Source organism: Magallana gigas, chromosome 3, assembly GCF_963853765.1.
Source record: "Magallana gigas chromosome 3, xbMagGiga1.1, whole genome shotgun sequence".
NCBI classification, from domain to species: domain Eukaryota; kingdom Metazoa; phylum Mollusca; class Bivalvia; order Ostreida; family Ostreidae; genus Magallana; species Magallana gigas.
This window is the reverse complement of record NC_088855.1, coordinates 17,654,020-17,676,042: the sequence shown is the minus strand read 5'-3', so window position 1 is coordinate 17,676,042 and position 22,023 is coordinate 17,654,020. Positions and strand designations below refer to the sequence as shown.

Sequence of the window (22,023 nt, the reverse complement as noted above, 5' to 3'; positions counted from 1 at the left end):
ACAACTTGTGAAAAAAGTGGTACTACGCACACCAGTAGATACTGTACAATAATTTAGCGGGAAAATATAAAAACAATACAGAATCAAGATAGTACGATTTTGTCTTATGTCTAATATTCCTTTCACGTAAAGAAATCCGTGCTACTCTTTATCTATTGAAGAAGCAAAGGAATCTGCACGATTTTAAAATACATGACAAGGGTTTTCGGTCAACTTTGCTCCCCATAAACAAATGGGGAGCAAAGTGGACCGAAAACCCTTGGCTAGCGAAGATGTTGTTTAACGAGTTTAACATTGCACAAAACATGTATAGTCAATTGACCACGATAATAAATTTTGAAATAGAATAAATTTATGAATAAATAACTGAAAAAGGAATCAAGAAGTATATTGTCATATTTAAAAGCTTATATATGCACAGTGTCTCGGTATATTGCTCATTTGAATAAATTCATATCAGACATATTATGACAATGGTATCACAGAAATCATCGATGTTGTTCATATCTATAAAGCATTGCTCCGCCCAGTTCGGAGACAGTAAACCTTCTTTAATATAAATACTACAACATGTTGGTCGTTTCCAATGCCCATTGGAACATGTTTCAATTTACAAATAATACTCTGTGAAGAAAATGGTAAGTGTAGAAGTGTGTTTTCTTCTTCAAAATTTGTGATTTCAAGACGTTAACTCTACCATCACATACATTACAGAAGTCATTATGTTGAACTTTCTATCTTTTTTTTTTTTTTTTTTTTTTGCAGAAGTACTTTTTCATATTTATTTTGCCTTTCTCAACCTACGGTTTTGACTTGCCTTCAAGTGACGAATGGCCGACTGAAACCGATTTTGATGAAGCATTTCGTTTGACCTCATGGATCAGCAACGAAACTGTAAAATTTATCCTTACAGATTACCTTATCCTGTGTCCAGAACAGGACATGTGTCTGGGGCCGATGTTTAAACGAAACTACACTTTCACGCAACAGCCTGCCTGTACACCTTGTGAGTGCGACGATTCCTGCGTTAGACGATCCACCTGCTGTCCCTCCAAGTTCTACAGACAGACGGACACTCCAGACTTCATTGAATACCAACATAATGTAAACGTTACAGAGAATGATGTGCCTTTGTCATGCGCGGAGCCGCTTTGGAACCCAATAGGAATTAAGACTGGAAAGTCGTACTGGATGGTGGAAACGTGTCCTAATAAAGTTATTTGTATCTCACCACCCTCTGAAAATGTTTCGAGCTCTACCCCTGTAACGTCTTTGGCTACCAATCAAACCTATCGTAACATGCAATGTGCATTGTGCAACCAAGAAGAAGTACCTAATCTTGTAACTTGGGAGAAGAAAAAGATTTGTATTATGAGATCTGATCTCATGTCCCCCGATGATATCAGTACTCTTTATAATTCCGTCATTTCTGAGTCTCCGATTTGCAATGTTGGATTTTACCCTCCTACATCGACTGAGCATGTAGTCAAACCATGCGTTACTTATACATATGATGTTAATTGCAACGACGTCGAACTGCGAATTCTGATTGATATATCTTATTTAACGAAGGCGTGTCAGGAGAATTATCTACCATACTATTCTAATCGTAAACTCTACAAAAACGTTTTCTGTGCCCTGTGTGAGTTTAATGTTTTTGATCTAAACATTCAGTACGGAAACAGGGGAATTTTTGATGATTCCATCATTACTCCTTTTTCAGCTCTTATGAATTTTCAACAGGTTGTAGAAGCACCAAGCACAAAGAACAGTAGATGTAAAGAAAACCAGATTTTTGACGGAAAATTGGTAAGTCCTGAGCAGTTCAGCTGTTCTTGTTTAGCATTGCAGGAAAAAGTTGGAAATATATTGTTTATTTGTATTTTTCAATTAAACGTCCTAGACACATTTATTTAGTTGTCTAAAACTAGAATTGATTCACTTCCAGAACATTGGGTGAATGACTACGATTATAAATCTTTAACCAAGTAAATACTTTCATGAAGTGTATTTGATTTATATTTATTAAATAGTTTGGTACATATATTATGTAGTAGTTTTGTTCGGACAAATATCCACTTATGGTCAATTTTCTTTCAGAATAAATGCCTTGATATTCAATGTGAAGCGGAGTACATTTATCAAAACTCCACATGCAGCCTCATCCATAAAATGTTAGAAGAAATGAACTATGAGGTAAATCTCGTTGTTACTTCTGCTGATGACACATCAGTGGAAATATATACAACGAGTGTCGTGGATTCTTTGCAAGGCGTATTACAGCTGTACAATTTGACCGACTATTTATGTAGAATGGTAGCATTAGTTCCATCAGATCATTCAGATGGTAATTTTCTTGCTGTAGTAATAGAACTTTCCATACAACATCTTCACGATGTAGATAATATGATCCAGCACTTAATAGATATTTTCAACAGCCACCAGAAGTTGGCGTTAATTGTTGAACCATTGATAGGCGAAGTTAATCTTTCTTTGTCATTAGTTGGACAGAGCTTTCATGTGTACGGTAGTGCACTATTTGAGAAATCATTGAATAATCGTTTATACATAAATCCAATGAGTGGAAAAGAATTGATAGTTTATCAAAGTGAGAATTTGGCATATGACGGATATAATTCACAGCGCTCTCATTGTTTTAGAGGTCATATGTCCACAGTAGCTGATTGGTATCGTTGTCCAAAGGTAAAAATAAAGTCAGCAGATGCAAAGATTGGTGTATCGAACTTCACAGTATGCCTAATCGATTACGATGCATGCTTTGCCTCATATTATTTTAAAGAGTCCTTAGATAAACGCAGTGTTTATATATGCGTAGACCAGTACTTAAAAGCTGTTGAGGCTACGAAGGGTATTATCAGGACAGCGGATGATAGCTTGATAGCCCCTCTTTCTCTAGCTTGTCTTTCCCTTTCGTCCCTAGGTTCACTCGCAACAATATTTACTTTCATTTTCAATAGACCATGCAGTCGAATTGCAGATGTCAATATTATAATTCTAGCAGCAATCCTAATTTTTGCGAACACAGTTCACATCGTATCTAAATATTTTCTCTGGAGTCAAACTTTGTGCATAGGGGTTGGTATGTTGGTGCATTTTTGCTGGCTTTCTGTCATATGCTGGATGAGTTTATCTTCTTTTCAAATATTTCACACATTTACGTCTTTTAACTTGACGAAAGTAAAAGTAATTCCCAGGGTTGTAACTTCCTTGATGGTAAATCTATTTATATGTTCATCTTTAGTAGCTACAAATGTAATTCAAAGCTATGTCACAAGTAATGGAGAGAATCTAGGCTATTCTGTACTTACCTGTTATATCGCTGACCCCGAGATGATTTTGTACACCTTTACTCTGCCTGTTGGATTGCTCGTCTGTATCAATATATTTATGCTCGCTGTAACGGTGTTCAGAATTTCAAATAAAGTAGACGTCCAAAAGTCAAAGGATAAAGAAAGGACTGGAGCATACTTTCGTCTCTCAACAATCGCTGGAGCGACATGGATATTTGGATTTTTGGATCAGTTTACTGGATTTCAATTCTTTTCAATCTTGCATACTCTTTTTAATGGTGGACAGGGTGTTTTTCTTTACCTTGCATTTGGGGCCTCCCTGTCGAATATAAAATCAATTGTATCTCGTTCACATGCATCGAAATCCGTCGAGAGCACTGAACATTATTGAGAACTATTACTACATAATACTATATTATACCAGTTAAGAGGGCTGGTTTGGCCATTTTTGGCCAATGGTTTATTTTTACTTAATGATACTTTGTGGCCAAAAATATCATGTTTAAAAGATCTGATGATTAAATTTGTTGACCGTCCAACCTCCTAAGGCAAGTTTGACAAATTAAAAAAAGTAAATGTGTAATGATGTTGTGAATTTGTTATATGTGCCATGTTGTCTTGTTTATTCTGTTTTGATTAGACACACTCTTTAAGAGGTATGTGCGGTCATTTTTTACATTTGAGGATAAGAATGAAAATATTTCTCGAACTGGCTTGTTTCTGCCCGAAACTGACCAAAACTGTTGCCAAAAGATGCAAAAGCACTAAACATGAGATTCTGCACGTTGTTTTGTATGCGAATTATGCATATAAGAACAGGACAATGCCTTTTTAATCACTTTAAACAGTGTCAAACTGCGCAGCTAGAGACTTATTTTGAAAATTTAGAAATCTGCAAAAATATGAAGAGGGTTCATTGGTGTCCTCTCTACAACCATTTGTTGAGATAAAGGTTGAATTTTGCACATAAATGTAAAAACTTTGCCTCAAAATAGAGCACCCTTTTTTATCAGTCGGCATGAGATTTTTTTTTAAACAAGAACATTGCAGGTTATACTTAGAACTCCCGTGTCTATGGAGGCACATTGACGTTATATTTTCATCGATAAGAATAAATATCAATTCAAAACAATCTGGACTGAATGTGACAGACATATCTATACAATATTAGACTTATTTTGAAAATTTAGAAATCTGCAAAAATATGAATGGGGTTCATTGGTGTCCTCTCTACAACCATTTGTTGAGATAAAGGTTGAACTTTGCACATAAATGTAAAAACTTTGCCTCAAAATAGAGCACCCTTTTTTATCAGTCGGCATGAGATTTTTTTTAAAACAAGAAAACTGCAGGTTATACTTAGAACTCCCGTGTCTATGAAGGCACATTGACGTTATATTTTCATCGATAAGAATAAATATCGATTCAAAACAATCTGGACTGAATATGACGGACATCTCTGTAATATTTTAGAAGTAGGATTGGGGTCCAAAAAATTAATTGCCTAAAAGAAAAAAATATACATACATTTTTCAATGAAAATATAACTCTAATGTACCTCCATAAACACAGACAAAAGTATCTCGAGCAAATATATGGTTTTTGAGACTTATTTTAAGAACACTGAGACAAAGTCACAACTTAAATAAGCAAGCTTTGGCCTTTTTCTCAACAAATGGTTGTAAAGTGGATAATAATAACTTCCTTTCATAGTTTTTCACATTTTTAAATCTTAGATTTAAGTCTGTAGCTGCGCAGTTCAAAGTGATTTAAAAATGCATTGGTCTACCCTTGTATGCGTAATATGCATACGAAACAACATTTTTTTATGTCATATTTATTGCTTTTGTATCTTTTGACAACAGTTTTAGCAAGTTTTGGACAGAAACAAACCAGTTTAAGAAATGTTTACATTTTTCTTTTCAAATGTAAAAGATGGCCGCACATCCCTCTTAAAAGTGATGTGTAAAATAATTCATGAATAATACTTACAATTTGTTGAATCGAATGAATGATTTTATAATCATACGGTAAATGTGAAATTCAGTATCAATTATCCTGGGATGAAGGGGGGGGGGGGGTATTTACTTATGTTGACCCATTGTTATTTTGGTTGAAAAATTAAACTATTTACCCGCGCACAAATGTTCTTTCAATTTCAAATTGCCATTAGCAATCAGGGTATTAACATATATTTTGATCATCATCTTTAGATTTCAATTAGTTATTATGATAACCCTTGTATTCAGATTCACACGGGGAGTAAATGCAAATATTGGAAGCATGCAGTGAGATTCGAACACTCTCTGCCAATATAGAGTATGTATTGGCTCGCTGCACTGTAGATACACATTAACTAATGAGGGAAAAGCTTTAATAGTTTAATGATAAGCAATAAAGTGAGATGCCTTTGAGGAAAATATAAATTTTGACTCATTATGGATCGAGCCCATTTTTAAAATGAATGATAAAAATGTCTGAACACTTCTCATTGAATGAACTTCATACATTTAGTCTAAAGGTATTTTATACCTACAGTTCACAATTTAGCACGGTCAAGATTTATGTCGAAAACGTGTTACTAAATTAAAAAATTTATATCTTTCATAAATATAAAAAAAGAAATAATTGATTTGCATCGTGAAAAATATATTAAAAATAATGTAAACACAACATCAAGGGACATATGGATGCCTATTAAAATCGTTCGTCTTCATTGCTTCAGCTGGTGGAAGATATATATTTGTTTTTAGTTTGTTGTGCTAAATTAATTCCTTATATGAGAGCATTTATAAAATGCTTTTTTGGTAAGTTAAATAAAACAAAACCTCATACAAAGCATTTCTATTGTGAACTATTTTTGTCCAATAATCAATTCGTATTAACGGCTTATCTAAAAAAAAGGGAAAGAAAGATAACATATGTACTTTTACGAAAGTAATCAGATACGAGAAAATGACCATTGAATTAGCGCTCGTTGTTTAATTTTCATAATATCACACTCTGCGGAAATAGATTAAGGAATTTAATTTTGTTTTGCCTTTCGTTGAATATTTTTCAGATATATAAAGTTTGAGGTTCAAAATGATAAAATTTGAGATGTATTCATTTCATTTTTGTGTCTCAATCTAGTTAATAAGATTCAAGTTGTTTAGTTTAGCAACAAAACCGGTATAAAAATAGGATTTACCTGGATAATATGGCTTTATTTTTAAGGTAAAATTGTCGTCGTTTTCATAATTGTTAAAACAATGGTTTTACGATGGAGAGCAACTTAAAAATATAATTGATCTGAAAATTAAAAAAAAACAACAAACAAACAAACAAAAAAAGAAACACGAAAAAAAACACGCCAAATTAAAATACAATTAGAAATAAAGCTTTCAAATGAAATAATATTTAGATAAACGGTGTATAAAACTGAAAAAAAAATTAATTGCACCAAAGTTTTGGACACATTCTTTGAAAAGAAACACTGAACAACTGAAAAGAATAATTTTTAAAACAGTGAGATTTAGTATTACGATAATTTAGTCCACGGCATTTTTATGCTCCTTTTCCAATCTTCTGATTAGTTTCAAATTCCACTGATATTTCTAAGAAAATACTGAAATGAATATTTGATACTATGTCCGAACCAAGTATAAATTACAATTTATACCTATAACATGCATGTATATGTAATTATGTAGCAGATTTATGTATGTACATAGTGTGATTGTCTGTCTGTCTCTTTCATAGCTCTTTTACAAACTAATCTGACTTAAACACTTTTTAATTGTAAACGTTGAATTTGTTGTATAAAATTGCAGTCTAAATGTAAATCATTTGATATGTGAATTGCATGTGAAAAATTTTCATTAATAAAAAATTTATAGAATGTAGTTTGTATTTGTTTTGTTTTTTGTTTGCAAGAATTAGACTTTTTGAGATATGATTAAATCTTTTTGATACTAACATAAGCAAGTTTATTAAATGTAGAGAGAAATGTTCATTGCATTCAAATTACAACGTAGCTCTTCGTCATATTGTCTTTTACAAAATTTTAGATGTTTTGTACAAATTTTGATTTTCGAATATTAATCTAAATTTTTGCAAAAGACAACGTGTTGGTACACTAAATAATACAGTAAAAACTGTTCATATTTTATTAGTTTTTCAGTAAAGTTGTTTTACCAACACAAACTAAGTTAATGTATACACAGAAGTATACGTCTTAACGGCATTACAAATACTGATCCGTGTTAACAGAATTGTAAATATCAGTTTTGGAAATTATTAGTTAAATTATATTTGTATTTTTCTCAAAACATTTTGATTTGTGTCATTTAATGTCTTGTAAGTAATGAAAACTCGTCAGTGATGAACATTACATTCCTTATTGCTTAAACTTGTATGTATTGTAGAACAAAGCAAACGAAGTAGAAGGTATCATAAAAATACATTATGTCGAAAGTGAATATATAATTTCAGTACTTGTTTAGAGTAGATTTTTTAATCAACCCAAAATAAAAATATTACACCACATAGAGGTGCCAAAAATGCTTATTGGATATCACTTCATGCCCTCATGTTATGGTTATACCTGCTAATGGCACACTTTGCGGAAAAAAATATTCTACTAAGCAATAAATTAATAATGACATTTCATTTTGGATTTGGTAAACAGGTAAATTGACAGGATTGTCTGTTATTTCCCTATCAGATTAATAAAAAATAGATTGAATTAATCAAATTAAAGATAAATTAGTCACAGTACTTGCATTTCAATTAAGTAGAAGTGTAAGGTTCTGTATCATTTACGGTATAAAAATAAGACATCCAGTCATTTATCAGGTTTTGAGGATTCTATCAACATGGTAAGTTATAAATGTTTCCCTTTAATCATTTGAAGGAATTAAAGGGGCATGGCCACAATTTTGGTCAAATTCTATTTTTATGTTTTTATTATTTACAATGCTTAAGAAATGCATTTCTAATGATCAAATAAAATTTGAGAGTCATTTGTAGAGTTATAAGCAAAATACGGGGCTCATAATTCTCTAACATTTAAACAAGCCTCGTGCCCTGTTTTTGTTTACATAGGTTCAATATACCAGTAAAAAACCTTTTTCCAGCTTATTTATCTATCTTTTTTTGTATTTTAAGCATAGATAAGCAGTTCCAAACGTTTAACACATTCGTTTTAGGTTTAAAACTGGAATTTTTACTTCAACGTTCAAAATGTAAACAAACGCTTTGTTTACATAGCGAAGAATTTCAGGCTCTGTAACTCGCTTATAACTCAACAAATGACACTCAAATTTCGGTTGCCTATTAAAAATGCCTTTCTGAAGCATTGTAAAAATAAAAACCGGAAAAATAATTTTTGACCAAAATCGTGACCATGCCCCTTTAACTACTTAAACTTGGTACGTCTATTATATGCATATTAGCGAGCGCAGCGAGGCGGCGCGAAGCGCCGCTCGCGTAGCGAGCTCCATAGACAACGTGTACGAACGGAGGAAATTCGAGTTGAAATCTGCACATTGTTCAAAAAAATTTTATGAGGCCACGTGAAAACGTTCTACTATCCCAGTGATCCTTTGCGGTGCATAGCAACATGGTGGAACAGAAAGTGTTTCTACGGAAAATTCTTACCTCCACATCGCATACATCATTTTCATTTAACAATAAAAAAAAATCCTTCTAAAAACATTACAGTAAACAACACATAAGCTTACGTAAAAAAACTGAACTTTTGCTGACATATGACGTCATTTCCTTCTCCGAATTTGTCCGACAATTTACGAAAACTGTCGAGCGCAAAAGAATGTTAACTATGACGTCACAAAGATCTCGCGTTTTAATTTCCCGCGATACATTTAGAGGTGGATCAAGCATATGTACTGGATCATGTAGGAACTACTCAGTATCAGTGTTAACGGTGACTCTTTGGCTGATTAGTTTTGTTTTGATGATTTTTTTGCTTAGTAAATACACATGCAAGTTCCATGCTAAATTTATTGTCATATTGATCCAATCATATATGCATACGTTAGGTAGGTGACAAAAACTTATTAAGAAAGAAAAGTCTAATCATTATTAGATCTACGTGCAGCCACGTCATTTTGTAATGAATAGATAAATGAAAAATATTAAACTGTTAAAATATCTACCGGTACATGTATTTGTTATATAGTTGCATATGTGGTCAAATAATATTGGATGTCACAATATTATTTCGAGATCTTTGTTGGGGCGAGCGCAGAAGGAACCACACATCTGTCATCATTGTTAAATGCAACCCGTGGACTTGCCCTAACCAAAAAACTTTGGCTTTGTCTCTCCAGGCACGTAGCATCGGGGGTGGGGGTGAGGGCACATGTCTACAACGCTTATATAGCGTACAAAAATTAAAAAGAATTAAAACAAAATTAATGTCACTGAGAAAAATAATTAAAACACTGGTTACAACAAGGAACAAAATGAGAAATAACAGACAAAATTTATTTTTACTGATTTTAATGATCATTATTAAAAGGTAAAGAAAAGATAAAACATAATTGTATCTACATAAAAAAAAAACGGCACATGTCTACAACGCTTATATAGCGTACAAAAATTAAAAAGAATTAAAACAAAATTAATGTCACTGAGAAAAATAATTAAAACACGGGTTACAACAAGGAACAAAATGAGAAATAACAGACAAAATTTATTTTTACTGATTTTAATGATCATTATTAAAAGGTAAAGAAAAGATAAAACATAATTGTATCTACATAAAAAAAAACGGCGTACGCGTTGTGTTTATCAAAATATTTTAATACAATGTAAGTCTGTTTAACATTTTATTAATGCTCAGTGGTAGTTCAAGTTGTTTAAATGTATAAGACTAGGAAGGGGCCATTGGAATAAAAGTTTGATAATTTCGGGTTCCTTGCGGTGGTAAGTTTTCGAGACAAAGCCAAAGTTTTTTGGTTAGGGCAAGTCCACGGGTTGCATTTAACAATGATGACAGATGTGTGGTTCCTTCTGCGCTCGCCCCAACGGTCACACCGTAAAACATATTATACGACATAAATTGCTAAAAAAATAACTATACATGGAATACATTTTACATAAACGAAAATCAAAGACAAGTTCAGAAATAAGACTACGACAAGGCGAAAATATCTCGGACTATACCCTAAGCTATCCAGTGCCTTTACCCTTATCCCACCATTTTCTCGGAAAAAAACTATCTGTATAGCAAGTCTTCCACTATGGAAAGCTGGTATAAGGTTTTGTTAAAAGACTTTCGTTTAATATATTTATTTTTAACATACTATTGAATAAATATATTTATTGCGAGGGTTTTTGAGCTTTAAAGTATTGTTAATTAATTTAGTAATGTTGAAAAAAAACCTACATTATGACATGATGGAGTTTCTGTAAAAAAGGTTTACATACCTCATTTTATTTCATGCATTATTTCAATGTTCTTGACATAAAGTACACAGCTCTTGAAATATAGTACACAGTGAGGTATGCAACAGTATAAATGAGGTCTTCTTTGTAATGATTAGAAATCAAGCAATTTAAGTTATTATTAAGAATAAGAATTGAAAAGATATTATGTAACATTCCATCCATGCATGCATTATTAACAATTTTCACATTTATAGTTTTGCAATTTGCAACTAAAATTGCATCTAATTTAACTTTTAATCCTGTCTAATAAGGGTAACTGTTCTTTCGAGAAATTTTTGCTTAATTTTTTATCAGGCTACAATTTCAACCAATAATTTAAAGGAATATGTGGCGTATTTTTTCATGGTAAGAAATATTTGATTGATTTATTGATTTAAATATGTTATATAAAGATATATCTTCACAATAAATTACGCAGTTTATATCAATTGGGTGAAAAAGATATAGAAATTCATAAATAATTGATATAATTATTTTCGCGTCCACAATAAATACAGCATTTGATTAAACCCCGCCTTAAATCGGCCACGTGATACCATGGCCAGTTTCTCACAACAATGGCGGCGACGAGAAAGATAGGCTTACCCGTAATACCGTTAGGTTTGACAGATTTGGCCAAGAAAGAAAAAAAAAGAGACAGACTGACAAGGATAGGAACAAAGGGAAGATTGTCATCGGAGACCATGTAGATTAATGGAATAGGAATTAAAGCCGAATTAAACTTAAGTTTGATAAGTTTTTATCATGAAGTTGTAGGGGTTTTGGTAGTCAGGTTCGTACGTGCTCCATGTGTTCCATGTCTTTATAAGTTATGAACCACAAGTGGATTTTTGTTTAGAGAAATTTTTGAATAAAGAATAAATAAACACTCTCAGTACATGCATCCCTCAGGAGAGGGGGTATTCACTCATTTTACCGAATTTTTGTTTAGAGAAATTTTTGAATAAAGAATAAATAAACACACTCAGTACATGCATCCCTCAGGAGAGGGGGTATTCACTCATTTTACCGTGTCGTTGATGCTAAAATAGTGTTTCATCTTTATTACACATAGTTAGCAATTTATATCGTTCTACACTAATGAATAACGGAATAATAATGCTTTGGGTATCATCTGATATAAGAATTATCTAATTTAAGACATGAAAAACGTGTTTCTAACTTGTAAACAAACTGTTCTTCCATCGTGTTTTCAATTCTCGGCTTTCCCGCACTCAAAGGCGTTACAAATGGCCGATCACATTAATATTCATCAGACGTGTAGCAAAGTTTAGAGACAAATAACTAAAGAAAGAACATGCAATACGGGTCTAGAGTTTGTGATACGTCTTATTATAAGAGCATGATGTATATTTTTACTAAAACTCATGTCAAAATTTTTACTCCAAATACGCCACATATACCTTTAACAAATCAGGTATAAAATATAATATGCACAACTAGTAATAACTGCTTGCATAAATAATAATTTTTATTCTTCACGACTCATTAAACCTTACTGGGCTTAAAGTAGAGTCTTAATCACCTATGCATTTTCTTAATTTAAAGTGGCACGGTGACTCAAAATAGATGTTTTACTTTTTGATTATGACCACGGAAATGAGACAAGCTTGAAATTTCATCATACGGAAGGTTTCACGCATCAAAAGCCATCACTAATTTACAAGTCATTAAAACTCATCCGGAAATTGCACATGTAAACAAACCGAGTTGCTTTGAACATTGGTTTAGTGTCACGTGATTGCGATTTCTGTCTAAAAATAGTTACATTTGGTTTGACAAACTGAAGAATTTGAATCTGAAGCTATTCAATGTCTTTGGCAAGGAATATGCATTAATAGAGAATGCATCTTAACAAATATATAGTTCTTGTAGACATCATGTTTCAGTGAGAGGTTTCTGGTTCATGATGTATGCCACGCTGCAGTATTTACATTCCCCTGCGCTTGCGTGGCTATGAAGCGGAAGGAAAACTTAAATCTCATATGCCGTATTTTCAATTTTTAACCACTTTATTATTTTGGCTTTCACGAATTGACAGATTAATCTTCAATGTTTAGTATCTCGAATGCTGATCTTAATCTCGTCACTCGGTCCAATTCTTGTTTTTTACGGGAATAATAATTTTCCAACGGAAGCCGATATAGATGAGGCGTTCCGTTTGACATCATGGTTCGACAACGACACTTCACGAGATATGATCACCAAATACCTTATTTTGTGACCAGAACAAGACATGTGTCTTGGGCCGATGTTTAAACGAAACTACACTTTCACCCAACAACCCGCCTGTACACCGTGTGAATGCGACGATTCCTGCGTTAGACGATCCACCTGCTGTCCCTCCAAGTTCTACAGACAGACGGACACTCCAGACTTCATTGAATATCAACGGAATGTTAACGTTAAAGAGAATGAACCGCTCATGTCATGCATGGAGCCCCTGTGGAATCCAACAGGAATCAGGTACGGGACGTCGTACTGGATGGTGGCATCGTGTCCAAATGATGTTAAATGTATATCACCACCCTCTAAAAACATGTCAATTAACACTCCCGTTACGTCTTTGGTTACTCATAAGACCTATCGTAATGTAAAATGTGCATTATGCAACTTTGAACAAAAATCCAAACTAGTTGGTTGGGAAAAGAAAAAGTCATGCAGTGTTCGATCTACTCTCTTCACCGAGGAAGACACCGATGTTTTCTATCAGTTAGTCTTTTCCGCGTCACCGATTTGCAACATTGAATTTTATCCCACCACATCTTATAAGGATGTTGTCCAATCATGTGTTGCATATACAAATCACGGTAAATGCAACAAGTTAAATATTCAGAGAAAAAGAGCTAGTTCTTATCTCACCACAGCATGCAGGGAGTTTAACCTACCATACTTCTAAGGAGAAAATGTGTACAAAAACATATACTGTGCATTATGTGAGCATCAAATCACAAATCTTTCTATTCAGTATAATTTAGAAGAACTGCATAACAACGAAATCCCGACATCCTTTTCGGCACTTATTGATTTAAAGAAGATTTCAGATGAACCCATAACGAAGAATGATTTAGAGTGTGATAAAAATCAAATTAAGGATACTAAAATGGTATGTGTTTTCTTTTAAAAAACAAAAGTTATATATCCATCAGTAACAACAACCTGTTTTAATACTGACTTTTCACGATTTTTCAAATACAACTAGATTTTGGCCCGAGCGTACACGGGTTTACATAGCATATGGTATCGGACATTTACGAAATAGATACATCGCCACACCGTATATATTGTTGACATTTGCATAACCAAGCTTTAAGCCTACAATAATGCTATTAATTTCACTACACTCTGCTGAGTTGGAATAAAGTAACTCTGTGTGGGGAAAGGCCTTCACCACAGTTAAAATGCCTCCCATATACCCGCAATGTAGCAGAAAATTGCAGAATCGCTCCAAAAAGATTTTGGAAAAAAAATGATAAGTTGCATTGAAAATGACAGTAAAATTGTTCATAACAAACCATTTTGAAGTTGTAAATACCATTCTTCGAAAAGTTTAATTCTATATCATTGCAGAATTCTACATTTCTTAAACAACGTTTTTAGCTCACCTGAGCTGAAAGCTCAAGTGAGCTATTCTGATCACATTTTGTCCGTCGTCCGTCCGTCCGTCTGTTTGTCCGTCTGTAAACTTTTCACATTTTGAACTTCTTCTCTAAAACTACTTAACCAAATTCAACCAAATTTGGCTCAAAGCATTCTTATGGAAAGATGAATATAAATTGCAGAAATGAAAGAAACATTTTCATTGAAAGCGGAGAAAACCTCAAAACTGTAAAAAAAAAAAAAGGGGGGGGGGGTGCATTTTAAAAAATCTTCTTCTCAAGAACTACTGAGGCAAATTCAACGTAATTTAGCATGAATAATCCTTATGTGAAGGAAAATATAAAATGCAAAAATTATGGGCTAATTCTGTTTCAAATCTGAGTTATTACGAAAATAATAAGAAAAGAAAAAGCGTGTTTCAAGAAATTTATAGCATCCATGAGTCTCGGTAAAATGGGTAGGCATGACCGGGCCAGGGCAAAACAAAAGATTGACAGTTATTAATCTGCCAATATCATTAAATTTCAAGATATTTACTGACCAGTACTAAGTTTATTTGTATTCACTGTAAATATTGCTGCAAAATAATGCGTAATTGGAATTGTCGATTGCCGAACTGCTCCGGCTTTTATTTTGCCCCGGCCCGGGTTTGCTTACCCATTTTACCAAGACTCGTATTCCATAATTCTAGAACGAGGTTCTTTGTTTAAAGCAGCCATGACACTATATGATAAACGGGTCGATCTGACAATGATGAATTTGTTTGTTGTGCAACAGTTCGTGTACGAAGGGAATCTTTGAATAATGCAAAATACATTGGTGCCGATTTTGTGAAGTAAATTGAGGCTAAATATTTCAATGCGTTGACAGTTTTCACATATGACGGTGGTGTTAGCTTGTTGTGATTTTTGTTTCGTTTTCATTTATGCTTTGCGTTAACCTGGGAACTGTCGCTTGTATTTCCTGATTTTTACGTATTAAATCAAACAGAGACTTCGGTAAATCAAACAGTTTACTGTTTACCTGCGCAAATTAAGCAACATCTGATGTATTAAGAAAGAACTAAAATGCAATTCATTTAGGCTATCGGTAATTCGGTATCATCTTTTGCGTAATGGTAGAGTAATGCAATATGTTTTGTTGAGATGCTCGGCATTTTCTCGAGTTTATTCAGTTTAAATTGAGTTTAATATCGCTGACGGAAATATGTAGGTATATACACGTACATATGTATATGATTCATGTTGAAAAATAAATTATGTCCTTTATTTGTTATAGTGCATGTTTCTTGTGTTTAATTGTTTACAATTTCTATTTACTTACCATATTTGAGTGTAAAGCTTCGAATTATAAGCAAGCTACAGAGATTGCTCACAATTCTAAGTTTGTACACAGATCTGAGGCCATTCATTTTTTTCCATGCCGAGTAGGAAATACCAAGTTAAAAATCTTAAGCTGAATGTAATAAACACATGTGAACAAAATATGACTCAAACCTAGCAAAATTTTGAGCTCATCGTGCTTATAATTCTACGATTGACGCTGAAATTTTGGTTGATCATTAGAAATTCTATATGAATAATATGTTAAATACTTGTACACAAAAAAATTAAAGAATGATATGCTGTATAAAACTACTCTCTGGGGCCCCCTCTTTATACAATGAATAATGTGAAATGTGAGTAAATAAAAACAGCATCGTTAAAACAGTTCCCATAGTTCTGACACATTTCTGTTGCGGGGATAAAAGAATTATTGCTATTCCTAAGAAAATATTACGGCGGAAAATTATCCTGGTTTGTAGCCATTTGTTATTTTTGAATAAAATTGAAAATAATGGGTGGGCCATAGTAAATTAGAGTGATGTGCCTGTCAATACGGTAACATTGATTTTAATAGCTCTTTAACATGTCACGTGACAACATTTTTCATTCCAGTGATTTCATCAATCAAGTGTGAGTAAAGTTATAAAAGTCACGAGTTTACGCGAGGTAAACAACAGTCATTAATTATAATGGAGAAGACAAATTAAATTGTTGAATATTTTTAATTTGAGAAATTGAGCGCATTGAGGTGCAATTTTCTTCTTCACATATTTACATGTAGGATTTTTTTGATGAAATACAATAACTATTATATTCAAAAAAAATACAATAACTAGTAAGTAGTTGAGGAAGAAAATGTACCTATATGTTTTCATATATTTTGATCGAATTATTAAGTGGGGGAGGGGGGCAGAACGAAAATACAGGGAATTAGAAGTTATATAACAGTGTATCCCTACCAAATATTTAGTTCTATATCTTGCGTATGATTTTCTTATTCTGTGTAAAAACAGTATTTTATGAAGGTACAATGTCAAAGATTACGTGTATGCAAAAATAAGTGTAAAATTCGAATACTTTACAATATTTATTTTTTTGTTATTCTACCGAGGGCCATATGGCACAATATCTTTTGAACGCCCATTGTTGCTCAGGTGAGCGATGTGGCCCCATGGGCCTCTTGTTTTTAATGGTATAATCTTTGCATCAAAACTTTTGGTTCAGACCATGGAAATAAAATCTATGATGTTGATATTATTTTAAAATAAATACATGCATTAGGTACATGTAGTTTGTAGGTTTACTTGACAATCTCAGAGAGAAATATTTTATCAAAAACTTTATCGACCAATATATGCATTAATTAGGGATGTCAACGAGTACTCGACTATCGCTCGGTCACACCGATCATCGACTAAAATTTTATTAGTCGATTACTCGTAATAAAGTGAATACAATTTGAAACTATTAAAAAATATTATTTATTTATTATTATCGCGGCAGTTTTTTTTTTGTACTACAAATGTAAAAACAAACCATTTTTCTTTTCTCGACATGTTTGATCTATTAATTACACTCTTTCAAATCTGTGTTCCTTGTGTATTTTTGAAGCGGCTAATAATTGATCTATTTTGATTTACTTAGGCAGACATGTACTTGTGAACAATTTGGGTTTCTTCTTATCATATATTGGATAAGATGTTTGCATAATCAAAAATTTAATCATATCAGTAATTATCCCAAGGCGTTTGTTTTTATAAGCATTAATCTTTGATAACTGATTAGACACGGACAGTTATTTAATTAATTGAACAAGATACATTTGATTTGCCTAAGATGTTATGGAGCTCAATTATGAGTAAGCTTTAGAAGAAAAAAATTAAAAGTCAAAACATTTTAATAAAATACTTTTCAATTTATTTTAAATCAAATACCGGTACATTAATGCTTTATAAAAGTTTGAAAGTCAGATATTAGTTATGAGCAAGATACAGAGTTTGGTATTCTTTGTTTTGTAAACAAAGCTCGAGCGTTGTTATTGTTTACATATGTGTTTTATTGGTATAAGTTTTAATCAAATGTCGCTTTCTTCTATTGATAATATATCTTATAAACAAATTGAACAAGTTTGCCTTGTTTCTTACGAGTAATTTTGTCAAAGAAATGGTAATTCCATACTTTACGTTACTTGTTAATAAATATAAGACTCGAGCTTTGTTTACATAACAGTGAATTCTTACCTCTGTATCTCTCTTATAACATAAATTATAACATTCAAATTTTGGTCAATCATTCAAAATGTACATGTACATGATTCCACACTAGCTGTCATTGTCAGTGTATATTATTCCACAATAGCTTTAGCTGTCAGTTTACATTATTCCACTGTAGCTATCACTATCAATGTACATTTTTCCACACTACCTATAGCTGTCAGTGTAGATTATTCCACACTACCTATAGCTGTCAGTGTACATTATTCCACTGTAGCTATCACTATCAATGTACATTTTTCCACACTACCTATAGCTGTCAGTGTAGATTATTCCACACTACCTATAGCTGTCAGTGTACAATATTCCACACTAGTTATAGCTGTCAGTGTACAATATTCGACACTAGTTATAGCTGTCAGTGTACATTATTCCACAGAACCTGTCACTGTCAGTGTACATTATTCCACAGAACCTGTCACTGTCAGTGTACATTATTCCACAGAACCTTTCACTGTCAGTATGTCAGTATGTATACATGTGCTGTCTATAGAGCTAGACTCAGAGGGATGTGATGTAACATTGGAGCGCCTGCGAAACAATATTTACGCATTATCTTCGCAAAAAAAATGGAAGCATATTGAAAACGATATGTTAATGATATATACATTTTTATTGTTTGCTTTATTAATTTTCTATCTAAAATCTCATTCTTAGATCAATATTTTAACTCAATTTTTTGTTTAGTCGATATTGCAGATAGCAATATATAAATCTGATCAAATTCAACAAGGTGATTTAAATAATGTAAAATCACAGCATACAGTACAATAATTGCATAAATAAGAGACCACACTACATTATAATTATATGGACAATACAAATAAATGAAGGGCATTAAGTTGTAATATAATAAGTACATGTATAGGTATACGTTTCTGTACAAAGCGAATATAGCAGAAACAAATACCACAGTCAACTTAAAAAATGTGAAATAAGTTTAAAACACCATTAAGCATTTTTTGATAGATACATGTACCTAAATGAACGTTTTTACTTGAAGAACTCAACTAATTCAAATACTGTATATAATTTTGATTTCATCTCAGTTTTGGTCAGAGCTTTACGGGCTCAGCAATTTTTTTTTTCAATTTACACCTTTTTGATATTAAATACAGTATTGCAAGGTTGTTTACATCCCAGGTTTGATTACAGTTTCACGGTTTAAACAAGCATTTGTTAATTTACACCTTTTTATATTAAATACAGTATTGCAATATCGCTAGAGCACACGATTTTACATCTTTTTTATCCTAACGTTACATGTAGCATTGCTGATATTGCATGCAGAAACAAACTTTGATTTACACCATTTTAATATATGTACTATATTAAAATATAGAAGGGATGGTATTTTAATTTACACTTTCTCGAAATACCATAGCATTACAGGTATATGAAACTGCTAATCTGTTAAGACCTGCCGTTTCAAATATCCTATATCGGGTGCCAATTATATCTGATCGACCAATATGATATATGTTTTAATTAAATTCTCGTTCAAAACATTCGTTCAAAAGGTCTTAGAGATCAGCATATATTTCATAGACAAGGCTTAGTGTAAGATAAATAAACCGAAATCAAAGTACTGAAGAACTGACGGGAGTTGATTTTGTCGATATTTGTTTATCTTAAAATCAATTATATGTTATTTTGCATGACAAGTACATGTAGTTTCTAATTTGTATTTGAATTACGCATATTTTTATAATATGAATTTTTGGACTTTTTCGACAAGAATGTCGAGAAACCCCCATATGAATCCTGTTAAATAATATTTAGAGTAAAATTATTTCAATCAAACTATGTATCAATAATACAAAAAGATTTCTCGAAAATTGTATGGATCCAAGCAATATTGAACTCTAGTCTCGTTCAACCAAACGCTCGGCTGACACCGTAAATCTCCGACAAGCATTTACGGAGACAGCCGAGCGTCGAGTTGAACGAGACTATATTGAACTCTGGCGTAGGAATACATACGACTACAAAAAATATTTAAATTGTTCGTACCATTTAAAATCTGACTATTTTCAAGGTATTTATAAATAAGTTTCCTTGAAAAACAATGCTGAAGCATACATTACATCGAATTCATCAATCATTTTCAAGAACTAAGTCTTGTCAGCAGCGATGATTTGTGCTGAGGTCCAAACACTGTTTCACTTTCGGTTTGTCTGAATAACTGCATAGGAGAGTTGATTAAAATCAACTCCCAAAAATGTATCAGAAGCCACAAGGAATTTAATCAGAATTTATTAAAAAAAAACAAAAAACCAAACGACAATGAACTGTACACTGGGCATGATGTGCAGTGACACAACACCTTTACAAGCTATACTTAAACAAGTTCAGTGTAAATGCAAAATCTCAATCCCCTTTCCCCGGCATGAATGGGCTTGGGAAACATTATCACCTTATGGTATGCTGTTTAATGTGACTTACATGCACTAGCAATATTTTGATATGATGCTTCGTTAGATATGATGATGGATTTGCATAATATACATATAATGTAAATGCTAAATAATATTTCATTGTATGAAGATGTTTAAGAGGGCTGGTTGGTTGTGACCATTCTTAGATACTAATCTCCTTGAAAAGAAGAGTTATGTATGGATATGTAGAAAATGTTCAAATTTTAAAGATTTTTGGGTATTTTTTATGGCTCAACAAACCATCTTTGAAATTTTAAAACTGCTTAATTTGATGACCACCAAGCCCCCTTAATGTTATTGTGAAGATGTATAATCCTATAGTATCTTAGCAAACTAAAGTATGTCCCTAGTTCCAGTTTCCATTACTTTTTGCTTATTCTTTTTCGATCTGAATAGAGGGGTTATTTTCTAATTCAAAGATTTTTTGAGGTTAAATTTAACCCTTGCTTTAAATAATTCAAACAAGAACAAGTATATCAACTTTTTTGGAGTGGGGATAATCAAGTTTGAACATAAATGCTTTATATTTGATGGAGTTTTGATTGAAATCTTCATGCGTTTCTTTTTAGCTCATCTGAGCCGAAGGCTCAAGAGAGCTTTTCTCATCAAGAATTGTCCGTTGTCTGTCGTCGTTATCGTAAACTTTAAACATTTTCACCTTCTTCTCCAGACCCACTGGGTCAATTTCAACTAGATTTTGCACAAAACATCACTGGGTAAAAATTATTCAAATTTTTTATATGAAGGGCCACATCCTCTTTAAAGGGGATATGATTTTAAATTATTGAAAATTTGTTATTTTTCGAAATTCTTCTTATCAAAAACCATTTGTCCAGAAAAGCTCCTACTTGTGTCGAAGCATCCTCAGGTAGTGTTGATTCAAATTTATTCAAATCATGGTCCCCGGTTGAGTGGTGGGAGAATATGAATTTATGGAGAAAATCTTTGAAAAACATATTCTTCTCAAAACCATTCAGCCATTAAAGCTTGAACTTGTGTGGAAGCATCCTCATGTAGTGTAGATTCAAGTTTGATCGAACCATGATTCCCCGTGGGTATGATGGGGTCACCATGGAAGATGTAAAATTTATATACAGGAAGATACATAAAAATACAGAGAAAATCTTTTAAAATCTTTTGGAAAAACTGTCAGCCGAAAAACCTGAAACTTGTTTGAAAGCGGACGAGGTTGTGCAGATTCAAGTTTGGTATAACCATGATTCCCTGAAAAAAGTGGGGCTACGAAAGGGAGGGGCATTTAAATTGGAATAGAAAAAATCTTCTCTCAAAAATTAACAAAAAGGGCTTAATATTTACCATAAAAGTACGTGGGTATGAATCAGCATATTTTTCAAAACTGTTTGTACATGTCAACTATACTATATATCAAGATGCTAGTGTTTTGAATTTTTTACTGTAATGCTGATCTGCTTCTCACTCATTTAGACTCACTTCACAGGAAAAATTATGGAGGGAAATCGTGTTAAAAAATCCAGACATGTAAACTTGTAAATCCGAATATGCAATCGTGTTGGAGTGCGAGCATAATTATGAATGTGTGTAATTCTGATCGTGTAACATATAAAACTCGGGCATAAAAATAGTAGTACTTTATGATTAG

General features: G+C 32.7%; 1 protein-coding gene across 1 annotated transcript; it reads left to right on the top strand.

The window, feature by feature from the left end:
- Positions 1 to 754: 754 nt before the first annotated feature.
- LOC136273314 (uncharacterized) lies at positions 755 to 7,232 on the top strand. Its single transcript, XM_066077741.1, has 3 exons — positions 755 to 1,809; positions 2,101 to 2,703; positions 7,227 to 7,232. Exons 1-3 carry the CDS (start codon positions 943 to 945, stop codon positions 7,230 to 7,232), a joined length of 1,476 nt encoding a protein of 491 aa, XP_065933813.1. The 5' UTR covers positions 755 to 942.
- Positions 7,233 to 22,023: the final 14,791 nt, after the last annotated feature.

Coding starts and splice junctions, on each gene's coding strand:
- LOC136273314 (XM_066077741.1), top strand. CDS start 943: ATGTGTCTGGGGCCGATGTTTAAACGAAACTACACTTTCACGCAACAG. Junction 1,810..2,100: donor AGATTTTTGACGGAAAATTG/GTAAGTCCTGAG, acceptor ATTTTCTTTCAG/AATAAATGCCTTGATATTCA.